The sequence below is a fragment of the Spinacia oleracea genome, unplaced genomic scaffold, assembly GCF_020520425.1.
Source record: "Spinacia oleracea cultivar Varoflay unplaced genomic scaffold, BTI_SOV_V1 SOVchr0_028, whole genome shotgun sequence".
In the NCBI taxonomy this organism is placed as follows: Eukaryota; Viridiplantae; Streptophyta; class Magnoliopsida; order Caryophyllales; family Amaranthaceae; genus Spinacia; species Spinacia oleracea.
In genome coordinates this window covers 1-19,579 of record NW_026614356.1, presented here as the reverse complement: position 1 = coordinate 19,579, position 19,579 = coordinate 1, and the positions used below count along the sequence as shown (strand labels likewise).

The following is a 19,579-nucleotide window of genomic DNA, read 5'->3' as shown; positions in this document are numbered from 1 at the left end:
CCACTTTACAAAATCCAACAACAGGACTTAAACCCCCACTTTACAAAATCCAACAACAGGGCTTAAACCCCTACGAAATTCAACATGAGCAAATCCGAATTTAACAATTTCGCAATCAAATTTTACTAATTTTGCAATCAAAATTTACTAATCAATTCAATTTCTCTATCAATTTGTAATTGGTTCAATAATTTCGAAAGCCTAATTTGGAAATTAAAAACTACGGAGTAATTGATTACAACAAAACAGAATAAAATACCTTCATGCTGCCGAGTCGTTGATCTTTTCAGAAATTATGCAATCTGAGACCAGAATTAGGAGAAACAATTGATTTTGAGAGGTCTAATTTCCGCCATGGAAGAGAGCTCAACAAGCAAGGGAGAGAAACGCAGGAAGGAGCAGCGAAAATCGTGTTTTAATTCCTTTAATTGGGGTTCAGTTTTTCTTATTTTCACGCGTCATATCACAAACCTTTGAATTTAATTCGTTTGGACGGTGGAGATAGCTTCTCATTCTTCTCATAGTGATCTTCTCATTGGAGGGGGACCACATAACAGTCCACTTCTATGATGGCTAATCCAATGGCCCACGTCATAAAGGATTATGAAATACTCCGTAACGGAAAAGGACTATAAAAAAAAATTAATGAATTTAACAAATTGGGAAAATAACATTGCGCATAATAATGACCATTATAAAAATAGAAAGTCCAAAATTCCAATAGAGCAGCAGACAATATAATTTGAATCAAAAGAATGGTGCAACCAAAAACTCTGCTCATTTCTTTCTATCTATCTCTGCTCCTGTTTATTGAAACAAACATAATCATGAAGAAGAAGAAGAAGTTGTAAATAGATCGATGTTTCCTGATGATTTTATTTTCGGGGTCTCAACTTCAGCTTACCAGGCATATATTTTTTTTATCTCCCTTCTCATATACGATATACCTTACCTCGCTTCTACAGTTTTGACTATATATGTGGTTTCTATATCTATAATTAATAGTCATGTTGATATATCATAACATTTTAGATGAATTATATAGTTTGAAACGTTGGATGAATGAGGAAAAATATGAGCTAATAATAGAAATTAATTTGTATTCCTATGATTTATTGCAGGTTTGAAGGAGCGTACCTAGAAGATGGAAAGGGCCTCAGTAATTGGATGTTTTCACTCATCTTCCTGGTAATTTGTAATCTGTAGTATATTATTATTCTTTACATATTTTGAATCTGTGTTAATTTTATCTTTTTCTTAATTTAGAAAATAAAACAGAGTAAAATTGCCAAACAGGGCCATTGTTCAATAGTTTTAGTCTTGCTAGCTAGAGAGTAGAGATTGATAGTGCTCCACGAGGAGAAAACCTTACAATATTTTAATACCTTTTATATCTTGGTAGGTGGAGACAACTAGATAAGGCTTACGAGAGTTGTTGAATTAGGTAGGATAAATTGTTTTTTATAACCTAGATAAATTATTACTCCTTCTATTTCTAAATGTATGTAACAATCGATTTTTTAAACTAAGATAAATTATTTTTACCGTCTAAAAAAATTGAAAAATTGTATTTTATCATCTAAAATTTTAAATTTTGTATTTTATACAAGTTTTTATATAAGGCGGTGTTACACAAAAGACCACATTAGTATCATATACGTGAAACAATTGAACCACTAATTAAGCAATGAAACCAATTAGTTAAATAATGGAACTAATTAGTTAAATAGTGGAACTAACTAGTTAAACACTGAAACTAATTAGTTAAGCAATAGAACCAAATAGTTACGCAATCAAAACGGTCTTTCTGGTAAGGCGATCTTACACAAAAATTATCGTGTATTTTACCACCTAAAAATAAATTAAAACTTATTTTTTACCACCTGCTAAAAGGAAAAAAACATATGATATAGTTATTGAGGCCCACTAAGTCAATTTCTCTCCACTTATTTTCAACCCTATATGATTTTCTTTGACTCTTTCACCCTCCTCTCTTTACTACCATTGATTTTGTCGATTTTGTGAATTAATGGGAGGAAAATTAACTGAATTCATGCGAGAGCGAAGCAGGGGAAAAGAAGGGATGTTAAATAGATGAAATTGTGAAAGAAGAGACAATATCAAGATATTACCATTATTATGGCTCCTCACAATAACGATATCATCTAGTTTTCCTTTTAAGGTGGTAAAAAAACAGGTTATATATTTTGTTTTGGTGGTAAAAAAACAGGTTTTGGTTTTTTTAGGTGGTAAAAAACAAGTTTTGGTTTTTTAGGTGGTAAAAAACAAATTTTCGATTTTTTTAGGTGGTTAAAAACAAATTGTCCTTTAAACTATTCATACATTAATTTTGACCATGTTTTTCTTACTAATATAAAAAATAAAATGTTAGTATGTTATTAGATTATTGTTATTAAATTATAATACATAAGCATGTGATGTCATCATTGTGACACGACTTAAATGTCGAATGCTGCGACCTTTATCATTTTGTTTTCAAATATCAATTTTTTAAAAATATAGTTTTTATTATTTATACATAGTACTCCGTAATAGCATAGATTTACTATCAACTAATACATTGACAAATATATCAGTTACAACTCAACCTTTTTTGAATATATTCCTAAACCAAAAGACTCCTCTATCTGGCGTCATAACCTTTGCCAAAGAGAGATTCTGCGCAAAGGTATTCGTTGGAAACTCGGGAACGGCAAATCTATTAATTTCTGGCTTGACAACTGGGTTATCCAGGATAATCTCCTTAGTCACTTAAAATTGAATATCAATACAGTTAATTCGAATCTACGTGTTGCTGATTTCATCCTCCCTACCCACGAATGGGATAGTGATAAATTAAAATCTATAGTTCCTCCCGCCTTAGCTATGAAAATTAAGGGATTACCTATTCCAACTAGAGACCTTGAGGATTCTCCAATTTGGGGAGCTACTTCGACGGGAGAGTTTTCCGTCAAATCGCGACTTGGATAGCTCATGGGTTACCTTTCTCTTCCCATACTTGGAACTATAACTGGATCTGGAGCTTAGACGTCCCACCTAAAATTGCTATTTTTATATGGCAAATTTGCCATAATAGCATTCCTGTACGAAGTACACTCCAGAAACGTAATATCCTGCCTTTTGATGTTTGTCCACTTTGTGATACTTATGCTGAAACTATGAATCATCTTTTCATTCAATGCCCTTCCTCTAAACTCTTGTGGGATCTCCAATTAACTAAACACTGGCTGGATTATTTTATCACCTCCCACGACCTTCTTGAAAATCTAACCCTTCTCAGGAAGTACCCCTCTGATTTATGTAAGTTCACCTTCCTAATTTGGTCCCTTTGGAAGGAAAGAAACGATTGTACCTTCAACAATGCGTCCTTCAACCCATTCCGGGTTTTCTACAAGGCAAACTCTGCTTACCATGAATGGCAATCTCGTCTCCAACTTGACTATCACCAGCTTACGGGCACCCCTATCACTACCCTCAATTCCACCCCTCCACCTCTCCCTTCCCCTCCAATCATGGTTCGCTGGTACCCCCCTCCACTCGGCACCTTCAAACTCAACTTCGACGGCTCCAGTAAATCTTCTTCAGCAGCAGCAGGAATCATCATCCGTAATAATGAAGGAATTTCAATTTCAGCATGTACTTTTAATCTTGGTCAAACTCAAGCCTTCATGGCTGAAGCCATCGCTCTCCACAAAGGTCTACAAGAAGCTAGGCGTCTTCAGATCGATAATCTCCTTATCGAAGGTGATAATCTTCTTATCATTAATGCAGTTAAAGGGGTGTGGTCTACTCCTTGGAAGATCAGTAACATTATTTCTGATATCAAACATCTCCTCACCCTCTTTACCACGTGGGATATCAAGCACATTTTCAGAGAAGCAAATTCGGCTGCAGATTGGATAGCGAATGTCGGTCACCTAATTGTTGGAAATATATATATAGATCCTACTAATAGCCAGAGATAGCTACTATCTTATGTAATGATTACTCAGGAGTGACTCTCATGCGGAGAGGCTCCTAAGTATATTCTCCTTACCTTTCAAAAAAAAAAAAAAAAAAAAAGTATTTTTAAACAGAGGGGGGAATAGAACTACGTAAAATGACAACGTAAGATTGTTTATTTATCCTTCTTGCCCTTAAAATACAGTAATGCATTGTATGCCGCACGTTGGAACAAAACATTAATTATGTAATTACTTAATTATTTGTACCATAATAATAGCTATCTAACCTGGACAGTCAGCATGCTTTTACATGTATATTAAAATTCTTGTCAACAATTATTTGTCACATGATTAACCTCTCAAATCTCTCATACTATTTTGTCATGGTTGCGTATTTTAGTCACCGTCTATCTGATATGTTCTTACACAGTTACGCTTCATATACTTCGTATATAGTTGTCCTGCATCGCAAGTGAGTGAAGCTGTCAATTTTTAACCCAAATTGTTAAATTTGCTGGGTTAATTCAATCGTTAAGAACCCGAATCATTGATAACATGTGAGTTGGAACCCGAAATTCGATCCCATAATATTCAACTCGAATTCGAACCGTCTCGAAAATATTAATCTAATTCAGATCCGATACTCGATAACAAACCGTCATGCGACAACCCGAACCGTTTCTACCCGAACTGAATGGAGCCAAAAACCGTTAATGACTCGATTTATTCAATCCAAACCGTTTCAACCCGAGAAAAACCCGTTTACAACTCGAACTATTTCAACCCGGACCGTTTACAACCCGAACTGTTTCAGCCCGCACCGTTTACAATCCGAACAGTTTCAACCTGGACCAAGTGTTTACCCGGACTATTTCAACCCGAACCGTTTGAAACTCGTTTAATTCAAACCATTTATAACTTGTCTCTCCCGCACTACAAGACAACTATAACACGTTTTATTTTATCCAAATTAAAAGTTGTACTATAAGCCAAAACGTTTTTATAAATTAATGTCAATGTTATAAAACTTATAAGTTTGTATTATTTTATTAGTTTTCCACTCTTTTATTGACTCGTATTCTACTGATTAATCAAGTACTAAACTAAATTGATTTAATTCAATACGTTATAATCTTATTATAAGTTATAACCAAAGAACTAATCGAAAAAACTATGTTGTTTTGACCGAATCGACTTAATTCATTAACAATTGAACTTGTTATCTCGTTGATGTTTAAACCAATATATATGATAACTTGTATTTATAAAATTTACAAATTCATTATGTATTAGTTCATCATTATCGATTATTAATTACTACGTTATTAGTTGTTAATTCATCAATAAAAGTTTCATGAATACGAAGTGTTAAATTCTATTAGTCATTAGTACATCGTTATCTACGATAAAACTAAGTCATATACTATATACTCACTAACTCTACTGGTCTTGAAATTTAACACTTTTAAAATTTACGGAGTACTTAGAGTCCTTGTATATTAAATTAGACATCCATACTATAATATAAACGAATTGAAAATTGTGATTTAGTAATAACCCGATATTGTTTATAATTTGTATCTGAATTGACCAAACCAGACATTAACCCAACCCGATATGAACCCCACCCAATAGGATATGAACCTTTTACAACCCGGATAAACCCGTTTATTAACCCGACGTGCTCCAACCCCAACCGGCCTGACCCGACCCGACTATAATCCGATCTCATATGACCCGCCCCGATTTTAACCCGACCCGATATGAAGTTGACCTGAAATAACCTGACCAAATCCGTTTACAATCGGGCCCAACATGACTTGACCCGATATTAACCCCAACCGACATGAACCCGACCCGATATGAACCCTTGTCAACCAATCCGAACCCGAAGCGAACAGTTATTTTTTCAACCCGACCCGATATGACCCAATAGCCAAATGAACGTTCCAACCCGAACCGATGCACCCGACCCTTATCCGATCCATTTGTCCGAATTGGCACCTCTACAAATGAGCCATACAGTATAGAGGTGAGCAACATTGGATATACCCGAATCTCGACCGGAACCGGTAGATATCAGTCTCGATATTGATTTTCCCGATCATTTAACTTTATAACGAAAAAGTTGTAATTTTGTATAAAAAAAAATTGGGCATATTGTTTTTATTTCAGCTAAAACAACATTTTCCTGGCCTTATTAACAGAGTTAAGATAATTATATTTTACATTCAAAAAACAAAATATATAAAGTTATGGTCAAAAAACATAAAAAGTGTTTCATCAAAAAAAAAAAAAAAAAACATAAAAAGTGGTATGTAACTTCGGGTAACCTGTACTTACCCGTTCGTGTTCCAAAAGTTAGGAACCGGTCTTAATTTTGTTACTAGGAATCGAAATCACCCAAATCGGTTCCCAAACCAAGTACCCACTTGTTTTTCTCACCCTAATAAAAGCAATGCAAATTACAGATAGAGAAAGAAGATTCAAACTGATCGATTTCCTATTGTATACAATCTCACAATTTAACCATTGTTCCGGGTATAAAATAATGGACTTCGGAATCAAGGCCCTTTCATAGTACAGGAAGATCTAGCTTGTTCTGGGTGTTGTAGTTCGAGAATACCTACACACAAGTTAGAGTAACTGGCCTCGGGGATGTTTCGAGGAAAGCTCCTCCTATGCCTAAGTAAGTAATAGATTAGTAGCGAAAGCTATCTAAATTAAAGTGTGTGTAAAAACAATAAATGAACGTACCTTGGTATGTGCAGTAGGGTGACATATTTATATTGTTTGTGTAGTAATATAGTTGGGCTTTTACTAGCAATGGGTCGTGGGCCGCTTTAAGAGGCGTAAAGCCTTGATTGAGGGAGCTGAGATATGTTGTATTAGCCAAGTGGGCTTTTCGGCAGCAGGCCCATTTGAGAGCCAATTGGACACCCAAACAACATGCGCAAGGCAAAGCTGATGCCTAGGCGATCAAGGCCCTTGAGAAGGAGAAGAATGACCAAGACACCAAGCTTCGGGAGCTGGAGGAGGTCAAGAAGAAGCTTGAAGTGGAGACGCAAAAACTTGAAGTTGAGGCTAAAAGAGTTGCGGATCCGGAGGCCTAATTGAAGGAGAAGGATGAGCAATGTGACAAGCTGGGGCGAGAGAAGGCGCAACTATTCAATGGAGATTAGTGCGCGTCTCAATGGTGGGAAGGGTTCCTCGGCGGTCGTAGCATGTTTTCTTACAACATGCCTACTCGATCTTGATTGGAAGAAGACAACCGAAGTCTAGATGGAAAGGGAAGATCATATGATCGAGTGTGAAGATGATCGGGAGGACGCAAGGAAGGCCGAAGAGGCTCGGTTGAGGAATGTTTCTTCTGAGTCTGACACTAGCGTTCGCACATCCTCCAAATCTCCCAAAGACCCTTACCTAGACAAGTCCTAATGCTTAGGAATTCGGGCAGTCTTCTTCTTTAAAGTCGGTCGATTCCAGTTGTGGACTTTCGAACTTGTGCTTCAATGACTCCTTTTTTGCTTCAGAGCTACGTTGTACTTTAATAATTTAACTTCTTTTGCTTTCTATTACTTCGGTAGGCTGATACCATCTTTGATGGAAGCCGATTTTAGCCTTGCACCATTTCTTCTTTATTTATGAGGAATCCTCGGTTAGTCCCGAGTTTATGATGTGTCACTGTATGCCCTCGGATATTGAATAGAAAACAGATTTTATTTGCTAAATAATGAGTTTAATGTTTGTTCTCCATTCTTTCTCTTCGGAAAAGTGTAACTTATGGAAGTTTTTACTTGTTACCCCCGAAGTTGTACTTTCTCGAACCTTGATGCTATTCCGGAAATTGTAATCTCGACGAAGTTTTACTTTCTGCCCCTCGAGATTGGAATTTCTGAATCGTTTTGTTTCCTTAGAAAATTGCAACTGGAAGAATTTTTGCATGTCTGCCGCGATTTTCCGAGCCTTCAATTTTGTACTTAAGGTGCTTTAGAAAATTGTATCAATTGAAAAGAGATTTGTGTGGCATTCCCCTAAGTTGAAATTTTCTGAAACTTTATTTTGGAGATCGCAACTTATGGAGTTTTGCTTGTTGCCCCCTGAAGTTGTGATCTTCCGAAGTCAAAATACTTCTTGTGTATGTTTGATTTCGTTGGCGCGAAGCAAAAAAATTTCAAATTCTTTGGATCCTGAGATCTGGATAAGAGTTTGCATATTTTTCCGAATTCCTGTGATCCGAAGATTTGGGCAAGAGTTTGCATATTTTCCCAAATTCTTGTGATCCGAAGATGTGGCAAGAGTTTGCATATTTTTCCAACTTTTTGTGATCCAAAGATATGGGCAAGAGTTTGCATGTTTGCATATTTTTCCAAATTCTTGGAACGTTGTCCGTTCGGTTGTGGTGTTAGATCCAGGTGTCGCTAATCTTTCGGCGAGGACAGTGGTCACTTCCTGTAGTTTGCTCTTTGTTTCATAGAAAAAATAAGTTCTGCATTATTGGGATGGTCGCAGCTAGTTGTTACCTCGTCGAAACTGGAGGTCGGGAGACAGTTGTATGAGTATGCGTTGTCCTGCTCGGATTAGAGTGGGCATGTGCTCCAGATTTAGATTCGGTTGCTTGATAGTTAAGGTTTTCCATTTGGAAATCGACTGGCCTCAGGGTAGTCGGGGGTGTTCCGAGGAAAGCCCATCTTATGCCTAAGTAAGTACAAGTTCGAGAGTAGAGAAAGCTCTCTAGGTTAAAGTGTGTGTGAAAGCAATAAGTGAATGGACCTTGGTATGTGCACTAGAGCGACACATTTATAGTGTTTGTGTAGTAAATGCAGTTAGGCGTTTATTACCAATGGGTTTAAGTGGCGTAGAGCCTTGATTGAGGGAGATGAGATATGTTGTATTAGCCAAGTGGACTTTTCAGGTCCAATTGGAAGCTAATTGGACACCCAAACAACTACAGTACAAATACATCATTGATAAACGTCTCAAGATGTCGTGTTGTATGACTGTTAATTCTAGATTAGGGATGAGTTAGTTAATCTGCATAATTACCAATACGTACTTGATCGATCAAAATAGGTTGTGAAATACGGGGTAATAATTTCTTTAGATGTTATAGAGTAACTCAATGATGTTCGTTTGATTTTTTTAGTAATCCCTATGTTTTTTTTTTATTTTGTTAGTCACATTTGAATTGATTCTATTCACAAGTAAAGAAAATGTTTTAAATTTTAGTCGTGGAATCTTCATGTGTGATCTTGTTTAACTCATCGATCTTGATTTATAGTGTTACGATATAACTTTTATCATACGTATTTGAAGATATTATTTAAGCTTAAATATCTATAACTATATACTAAAAGACAAACCGGAATGACATGTGTCATCTCTAGATACGTACTTAGTTTTTTTTTGTTTTTTGTTTTTTTTTATTACGTAGATATTATAAACCATATGTATCACAAAAATATTACTCTGTATAATTTTATGTATTATGAAAAAAATCTAAAGTAATATGATAATACTAATTTGAACTAACACTATATGGCAAGCATGGAAATAACATGATAGTATTGTTGATACTGATTTTGAAGCAATATGTTGAGCATGAAAGTAATAAGATTTGAAAAATATATGTTAAGCGTAGAAACAATAATTTTTAATGCTATTTGTAAATGTGTCAATTACAAAATTTAAATCAAATCTTTAAGAATTTTTTTTAGCGGCCTTTACCCATTTAATATAGTCACGTGATAAATCGGCCAATCGGGTGCTAGATCCAAATTTCGGAATGTTGTTACAAATACAGAACAAAAAACACGGTAACCCGTTTACAATCTAATAAGCTTTTTTCTTATTTTATTTTAAACTTAAATTATTTTTGTCTAAATCTAAGCTTGTTAGGTTATGATACATATGATAATACATAAATCATGCGGAAACAACCATTAAGCCAGGAATACATATTATTACACATAATCATATAGCATAATTTAGATGCATACTTTGTTGCGTGCCTTCCCTAGCTGCGCCCGAACCGAACAAGAACAAGTCTTTAGGACTCCAAGTGTCGTCCCCTCCGTAGATAGTCCACAGGCACGTCCGGATCCGCCTTAAGATTGACCAACTAGAATCGCCCTTAAGGTACTAGAATTTTCGGCACTCTTAGTTAAGAAACATGGCTGAATTTTTCTCTCAAAACTCACTTTGAATACTTGATTAATCTCTGAAAATATGTGACCTAGGCACGTATTTATAGAGTTATGGAAAGGGAATTGGAATCCTAGTAGGATACGATAATTAAACTTAGAATCCTACAAGAACTCTAATTAATTAATTCTATCCTTTAGGAATAGGATTTTAATCATATACTAATTCTAATCGTTTTAGGAATCGTGCATGAACACAAACTCACACACACACGGCAGCCACGATGGGCCGCCCATGCGTGTGCGTGCGAGCAGCAGCCACGCCCAGCGAGGCCATGGCCTTGGCGCGCGCTGGGCCTGCTTGCGGTGGCCTGGGCGCTGCCTTGGTCTGGGCGCGCGTTTGGCTGGGCTGCGCGTTTGGCTGCTGGGCGATGGCCCGACTTCGTGCTGGGCCTCGTCGGCAGGCCCTCGTCGATGCTAATTCGTACGATACGATTCCGATTAAATTCCGGTTCCGGAATTCATTTCCGATACGAACAATATTTAATATTTCCGATTCCGGAATCAATTTTCGTTCGAACAAATATTTAATATTTCCGTTTCCGGAATTATTTTCCGATTCGATAATATTTCCGATTCTGACAATATTTCCGTTTCCGGCAATATTTCCGATTCTGGTAATATTTCCATTTCCGATAATATTTTCCGATACGTACCATGTTTCCGTTTCCGGCAACATCTACGACTTGGATAATATTTATATTTCCGATACGATCCATATTTCCGTTTCCGGCAATATCATCGTTTCCGGAGTATTCATTTCTTGCCTGTGACGATCTCAGCTCCCACTGAAACCAAGATCCGTCGATTCCGAATATCCATAGATGGAGTATCTAATGCCATTAAATACTTGATCCGTTTACGTACTATTTGTGTGACCCTACGGGTTCAGTCAAGAGTAAGCTGTGGATTAATATCATTAATTCCACTTGAACTGAAGCGGCCTCTAGCTAGGCATTCAGCTCACTTGATCTCACTGAATTATTAACTTGTTAATTAATACTGAACCGCATTTATTAGACTTAACATAGAATGCATACTTGGACCAAGGGCATCATTTCCTTCAGTCTCCCACTTGTCCTTAGGGACAAGTGTGCATTTCCTAATTCCTTTGTCGCTCGATGCTTGCTCTTGAACATAAGGTAAGAGTTGTCATCCTTATTATGTCCAGAGGTGTTCCTCGGTTTCAGAGTTCAACTGATCAAATAAACAGATAATCATAGCCTATGATTCATCCGAGCACGGCCATGCATTTCACAGTTTCTAGCTCTCCGAGTGGCCTTGTACAACTTTTAAGCATCTCATCCCGATTTATGGGAGGACAATCCCAATCTTGCGATCTTGAGATTAGACTTCGTTTGATAGGTGATTACCTGAGCGTTGCCTTTATAGCCTCCTTTTACGGTGCGACGGTTGGTCAACGTCAAAGCAACCAGTTCTCAAACAAGTAATCTCAAATCACTCAGGTATTGAGGATTTAGTGTCTAATAATTTAATGAAATTTACTTATGACAGACTTTCATCTCTTACAGTAAAGTTTCATAGGTCTTGTCCGATACTATTCTTCCCAAAGTAAGTATCTATGCAAATGATTATGACATTGCCATGTCCACATAGTTCAAGAAACAGAACTACTAGTCATCTTTCATTCTAGTCGTCTAACGTTTTCTATGCGTCCAATTTTATAGAAAACTCCGACTAGGGACCATTTTCAACCTTTGACATTCAAGTTCACTTGATAGACATTTCTTAGTCACAGGACTGGTCCTGACAGTCTATCTTGAATATATCGTCAAATTTGAAGGGACTCATCATTTAATAAACCACAAATTAAATGGAAAAATGAATTCTTTTCATATATTGTGAATGATTAACCAATAATGTTTTACAAAGATTTAAACTCTAAAACTTTAAAACATTAAACAGAGACATCAAAGCCATTCTCCAATATGCTTGATTCCCATAGCTGCAGTGTGCGAGTTGTGCTTCGCCTGCGGCAGAGGTTTAGTTAATGGATCTGATATGTTGTCATCAGTTCCAATTTTGCTTATCTCGACTTCTTTTCTTTCAACGAACTCTCGTAAAAGGTGAAATCTACGAAGTACATGCTTGACTCTCTGGTGGTGTCTAGGCTCTTTTGCCTGTGCAATAGCTCCGTTATTGTCACAATACAGGGCTATTGGTCCTTTAATGGAGGGGACTACACCAAGTTCTCCTATGAACTTCCTTAGCCATATAGCTTCCTTTGCTGCTTCATGTGCAGCAATGTACTCCGCTTCAGTTGTAGAATCCGCAATGGTGCTTTGCTTAGCACTTTTCCAGCTTACTGCTCCTCCGTTGAGGCAGAAGACAAACCCAGACTGTGATCTGAAATCATCTTTGTCGGTTTGGAAACTTGCGTCCGTATAGCCTTTAACAATTAATTCATCATCTCCACCATAGACCAGGAAGTCATCTTTGTGCCTTTTCACGTACTTCAGAATGTTCTTGGCAGCAGTACAATGCGCCTCTCCTGGGTCTGACTGGTATCTGCTCGTAGCACTGAGTGCGTATGCAACATCCGGGCGTGTACATATCATAGCATACATTATTGAACCAATCAATGATGCATATGGAATCCCATTCATTCGTCTACGCTCATCAAGTGTTTTTGGGCACTGAGTCTTGCTTAGAGTCATTCCATGAGACATGGGTAGGTAGCCTCGCTTGGAGTCCGCCATCTTGAACCTATCAAGCACCTTATTGATATAAGTGCTTTGACTAAGTCCAATCATCCTTTTAGATCTATCTCTGTAAATCTTGATGCCCAATATGTACTGTGCTTCTCCTAGATCCTTCATCGAAAAACATTTCCCAAGCCAAATCTTGACAGAGTTCAACATAGGAATGTCATTTCCGATAAGTAATATGTCGTCGACATATAATACTAGGAAAGCAATTTTGCTCCCACTGACCTTCTTGTATACACAAGATTCGTCTGCGTTCTTGATGAAACCAAAGTCACTGACGGCTTCATCAAAACGTATATTCCAGCTCCTGGATGCCTGCTTCAATCCGTAGATTGACTTCTTTAGCTTGCATACCTTTTTAGCATTCTTTGGATCCTCAAAACCTTCAGGTTGTGATAAACACAGTTTCTGTTAAAACGTCGTTTAAGAAAGCAGTTTTGACATCCATCTGCCATATTTCGTAATCGTAATATGCAGCAATTGCTAACATTATCCGAATAGACTTTAGCATTGCAACTGGTGAAAAGGTTTCATCGTAATCCACACCGTGGACTTGCCTGTAACCTTTTGCAACCAATCTAGCTTTGAAAACTTCAAGTTTCCCATCCTTGTCCTTTTCAGTTTGAAAACCCATTTGCTTCCAATGGCTTGGTAGCCATCTGGCAAATCGACCAAATCCCATACTTGGTTTTCAGACATGGAGTCTAATTCAGATTGCATGGCTTCTTGCCATTGCTTGGAGCTAGGGCTCGTCATAGCTTGTTTGTAAGTCGCAGGTTCATCACTTTCAAGTAATAGAACGTCATAGCTCTCGTTCGTCAAAATACCTAAGTACCTTTCCGGTTGAGATCTATATCTTTGCGATCTACGCGGGGTAACATTTCTAGATTGACCATGATTCTCACCAGATTCTTCTAAAGATCTCTGAGTTTCATCCTGAATGTCATCTTGAGCATTCTCTAGAGTTTTTTGTTCGACTCGAATTTCTTCGAGGTCTAATTTTCTCTCACTTGTCATTTTGGAAATGTGATCTTTCTCCAAAAAGACACCATCTCGAGCAACAAACACCTTGTTCTCAGATGTATTGTAGAAGTAATACCCCTTTGTTTCTTTTGGTAGCCCACAAGGATACATTTGTCAGATTTTGGATGAAGTTTGTCTGAAATTAATCGTTTGACGTATACTTCACATCCCCAAATCTTAAGAAAAGACACATTTGGAGGCTTTCCAAACCATAATTCGTATGGAGTCTTTTCGACAGCTTTAGACGGAGCTCTATTTATAGTGAGTGCAGCTGTATTTAGTGCATGTCCCCAAAATTCTAATGGAAGTTCGGCCTGACCCATCATTGACCTGACCATGTCTAGCAAGGTTCTGTTCCTCCGTTCCGACACACCGTTCCATTGTGGTGTTCCAGGAGGAGTCAATTCTGATAGAATTCCACATTCTTTCAGATGGTCATCAAATTCATAGCTCAGATATTCACCGCCTCTATCAGACCGCAGTGCCTTAATCTTCTTGCCTAATTGATTCTCTACTTCACTCTGAAATTCCTTGAATTTGTCAAAGGATTCAGACTTATGCTTCATTAGGTAGACATAACCATACCTACTGAAGTCATCAGTGAAAGTGATAAAGTAGCTGAAACCACCTCTAGCATTTGTACTCATTGGTCCACATACATCTGTATGGATTAAACCCAATAGTTCATTTGCTCTTTCTCCAACTTTAGAGAAAGGTTGCTTTGTCATTTTGCCAAGTAAACGTGATTCGCATTTACCATAATCCTCTAAGTCAAATGGTTCTAGAATTCCTTCCTTTTGAAGTCTTTCTAAGCGTTTCAAGTTTATATGGCCTAATCGACAATGCCACAGATAGGTGAGATCTGAATCATCCTTTTTGGCCTTTTTGGTATTTATGTTATATACTTGTTTGTCGTGATCTAATAAATAAAGTCCATTGACTAATCTAGCAGATCCATAAAACATCTCTTTAAAATAAAACGAACAACTATTGTCTTTTATTAAAAAGGTAAATCCCTTAGCATCTAAGCAAGAAACTGAAATGATGTTTTTAGTAAGACTTGGAACATGGAAACATTCTTCCAGTTCCAAAACTAGCCCGGAGGGCAACGACAAATAGTAAGTTCCTACAGCTAATGCAGCAATCCGTGCTCCATTTCCCACTCGTAGGTCGACTTCACCCTTGCTTAACTTTCTACTTCTTCTTAGTCCCTGTGGATTGGAACATAAGTGTGAGCCACAACCTGTATCTAATACCCAAGAAGTTGAATTAGCAAGTATACAGTCTATAACGAAAATACCTGAAGATGGAACGACTGTTCCGTTCTTCTGATCTTCCTTTAGCTTCAAGCAATCTCTCTTCCAATGCCCCTTCTTCTTGCAGTTGAAGCATTCGGATTCAGAAGTGGGTTGACTGACCTTCCTCTTTACAGATTTGGCGCCAGTTTGCTTAGTTGGGCTGGCCTTGTTGCCACCTTCTTAGCATTCCTCTTCTTTCCAGATTTCTTGAACTTGCCCCACGCACCATAAGCACATCTGCTTATCACTTTTGAGCGTCTTTTCAGCGGTCTTCAGCATACCGTGAAGCTCAGTGAGCGTTTTGTCCAGATTATTCATACTGTAGTTCAGTTTGAACTGATCATACCGCTATGAAGAGAATGGAGGATGGTGTCTATATCCATTTCATGAGAAAGTTGCTGATCCGGCCGACTCATATTCTCAATGAGTCCAATCATTTTGAGAACATGTGGACTTACGGGCTCGCCTTTCTTAAGCTTGGTCTCAAGAATTTGCCTATGAGTCTCGAATCTTTCGACTCGAGCCAGATCTTGGAACATGTTCTTCAACTCACTGATGATTGTGAAAGCATCTGAGTTGATGAACGTTTTCTGCAGATCCGCACTCATGGTGGCGAGCATTAGACATTTCACATCCTTGTTGGCATCAATCCAACGATTGAGGGCTGCCTGAGTGACCCCGTCGCCTGCGGCTTCGGGCATCGCCTCATCTAGGACATACTCATTTTCTTCCTGCATAAGAACTATTTGCAAGTTCCTTTGCCAGTCAAGGAAGTTTTTCCCGTTCAACTTCTCCTTTTCGAGAATTGATCGAATGTTGAATGAATTGTTGTTTGCCATATTAAAACTACAATTGAAAAGAATAAACAAATAAATAACCATTCACAGTTTCTCTTAATAAACTTAAATTCTAGCATACATGCATAATTCAATGTTTATTAAGCATTTTATTCAAGTTATGTGTTCCGGCAGGTGTGAATAAAATGATTCCAAGATCCTAAAATCATTGAAGAACTAAGCACAGTTTGTCGACTTAATCCTAGAACATCTTAGGTAAGCAAAAGCCTTTTGCTAATAGTCTAGAAACTATTCTTGGTTGATAGGTACGTCTAAGAACTTATTAGGTAAACCTATCGATTTTGCCACGACATAAAAGGACTCCTTACTTATATCGTTGAGTTTCACCAAAACTAACATGTACTCACAATTATTTGTGTACCTTGCCCCTTTAGGACCAATAAGTAACACCTCGCTGAGCGAAAACTGTTACTAGATTGATGTAAAGGATATCCAAGCAAGTGTATATTTTGGCATGGCACCTTTTAACTCAATTTTTTTTTTAAGTTTGGAACTTAAGGCTCTTACTATGTTGGTTAGATTTTAAGTGAACTAAATCCTTAATCATGCAACATAATCAAGCCACAATCTCATGCATAATTAAGACATATTTAAAGCAATAAATAACTTAAAGCATGCATAAGATAAATGTGATCTAGTATGGCCCGACTTCATCTTGAAGCTTTGACTTCAAAGTCCGTCTTGAAAATCTCCGTGGGAGGCACCATTTTCTTCAAATAGGATAAGCTATAACTAATTACAAGTATTTGATGGTACGCAGACCATATTTGAATTGAAAAATAACTTTGGTACTTTAGACCAATTACATTCAAATTAATGGTACGCAGACCATATTTTCTATCCTATTTGGGCCATACTAGTCACTTCATAACCTGCAAAACAGTACATATACAATATATACCATTCACCCATTCATTATCATGAATGGCCCACATAGCTGGTTAGTAAAACACATTATGCATCACGTAAACATTTGCAGCAATTAATCAAGGGCACCAATAATCTACCAATTATTCAGTCCTTATTAATTCTAATCAAGTTGTTTTAACCTTAAGGATTTGTAGACCTAATCAAGAGTCTTATGACTAAAAAGGGCTCCCACTTAAACCAATAAATTCATATGCTTTACTAATTTTAAACATAAAAATGTATTTCTAGTCTAACCGGAAACATACAAATTTAATTAAAATTTAAAGCTCATATAAATTTATAATTGAATCCAAAAAGTTTAATTTAATTTCAGTCGTATTTAAATTAATTCATGATTTTAATTTTAGTAAAATAATTAGAATAAATAAAATTTATTATAATTACAATATTCAAAATTAAAATCCAAGAAAATAATTTAAATTATTAATTTTAAAATTAATTAAAATTACGTAACCTGAAAAATTTCAAATTAAACATTCAAAACGATCTAATCGCAACGCAAACACCCTACGCATTGCACGCCCATGGGCCGCACGCACACAGCCATCGTTGGCCATGTGCGCGCAGCCCATGCGCTCGTCGCATAGCTGCTGCATATCCATCGCAAGCCATCGCACGCTGTGGTGCTTGCTGCGCGCGCGCCAGCGCTCGACGCACGCGAGCCATCGCTCGCTGTGCGCGCTCGCCAGCGCACGCTGGGCGCGCTCCATCACTCGCTGTGCGCGCGAGCCATTGCTCGCTGTGCGCGCGAGCCATCGCTCGCTGTGCGCGAGCAATTGCGCGCGTTCAACGCTGGGCGCAGCGCTCGTGGCACGCGAGCTTGCGCTCGCTGCGCGCGAGGCTGCGCGCGCTTGCGCGAGGCGGTGCGCGTTGTGGCGCAGCTCGCTTGGTGCCCACACGCGACTGCCATGGCTTGCCTTTCGCCCACGTCCATAGTTCGTGGCCACGACACAAGGCAGGGCTGCTGCCTTGTGCTCGTGCACCATGCCTTGCTCATTGCATTCGTGCCGCACGGGCGACGAGCTCCCTTGCTCGTCGTCGCATGCCCGCACTAAACACCCCTTAAGGGTAACACGAAGCGTCCATTGCTTTGTGCGTGCAAGTATATGAACGAATCGCATGAAAAATTTAAAATTTATATTTAAAATAATGACAAATTAATAAATAATATTAATTTCATAATTTTAGGGCGAAAAATCGAAAAATCGAAAATATTATTCAATTGATTTCCGATTATTATGGATTCAAGCCTAGGTCATAAAAATTTAAAATTTATCATAAATTTACAATTTTTATGGTGGTTTTTAATCATAGGTTTCTAATTAAATTATAATTAATTATGAAAATCAAATTAATTCTAAATTATTCTAATTTTCAACAAATTAATCATAATTACAAATTAGATTGCATAATTAACAAGGCTAGGCATTCAAACTTGTTAAACATATACAGTAGGTCAATCAAAAATTCAAGATTTATCAACAAGAATCGCAAATATTTAATTTAACATCTTAAATTTACGAAATTTTGCATTCGAAAAACTAAAACCTTCGAAAAGTCATAGTTAGGCTTCGAATTTGAGAATTCTGGGTTCGGCAGAAAAATATTTTTTGTCAAAATTTTAGAATGCCTTTTACATGCGGAATTGACACAAAAATCACTCGATTTGGATGAGAAACGAAGAAACTGCCGAAAAACTACGTACGTATAATTAAATAAACGCAATTTGCAATTAATTAACAATTACGAAAATTAATCACCCCTTTTAATTCATGCAAATTTGTAATATTTAACCATGTTCATGCAATTTAGATTATGAAAATAATAAGGGGCTCGTGATACCACTGTTAGGTTATGATACATATGACAATACATAAATCATGCGGAAAACCACCATTAAGCCAGGAATACATATTATTTACACATAATCATATAGCATAATTTAGATGCATACTTTTGTTGCGTGCCTTCCTAGCTGCGCCCGAACCGAACAAGAACAAGTCTTTAGGACTCCAAGTGTCGTCCCTCCGTAGATAGTCCACAGCACGTCCGGATCCGCCTTAAGATTGACCAACTAGAATCGCCCTTAAGGTACTAGAATTTTCGGCACTCTTAGTTAAGAAACATGGCTGAATTTTCTCTCAAAACTCACTTTGAATACTTGAATTAATCTTGAAATATGTGACCCTAGGCACGTATTTATAGAGTTATGGAAAGGGAATTGGAATCCTAGTAGGATACGAATTAATTAAACTTAGAATCCTACAAGAACTCTAATTAATTAATTATCATTTTAGGAATAGGATTTTAATCAACTAATTCTAATAGTTTTAGGAATCGTGCATGAACACAAAACTCACACACACACGGCAGCCACGATGGGCCCCATGCGTGTGCGTGCGAGCAGCAGCCCACGCAGCGAGCCCATGGCCTTGGCGCGCGCTGGGCCTGCCTTGCGGTGGGCTGGGCGCTGCCTTGGCTGGGGCGCGCGTTTGGCTGGGCGCGCGTGGCTTGCTGGGCGATGGCCCGACTTCGTGCTGGGCCTTCGTCCGGCAGGCCTCGTCCGATGCTAAT

General features: G+C 37.8%; 1 protein-coding gene across 1 annotated transcript; it reads left to right on the top strand.

The window, feature by feature from the left end:
* The first annotated feature begins 3,179 nt into the window (after positions 1–3,179).
* On the top strand, positions 3,180–3,986 carry LOC130464982 (uncharacterized). Its single transcript, XM_056834083.1, has one exon. It carries the CDS (start codon positions 3,180–3,182, stop codon positions 3,984–3,986), a length of 807 nt encoding a protein of 268 aa, XP_056690061.1.
* The last annotated feature ends 15,593 nt before the right edge of the window (positions 3,987–19,579 follow it).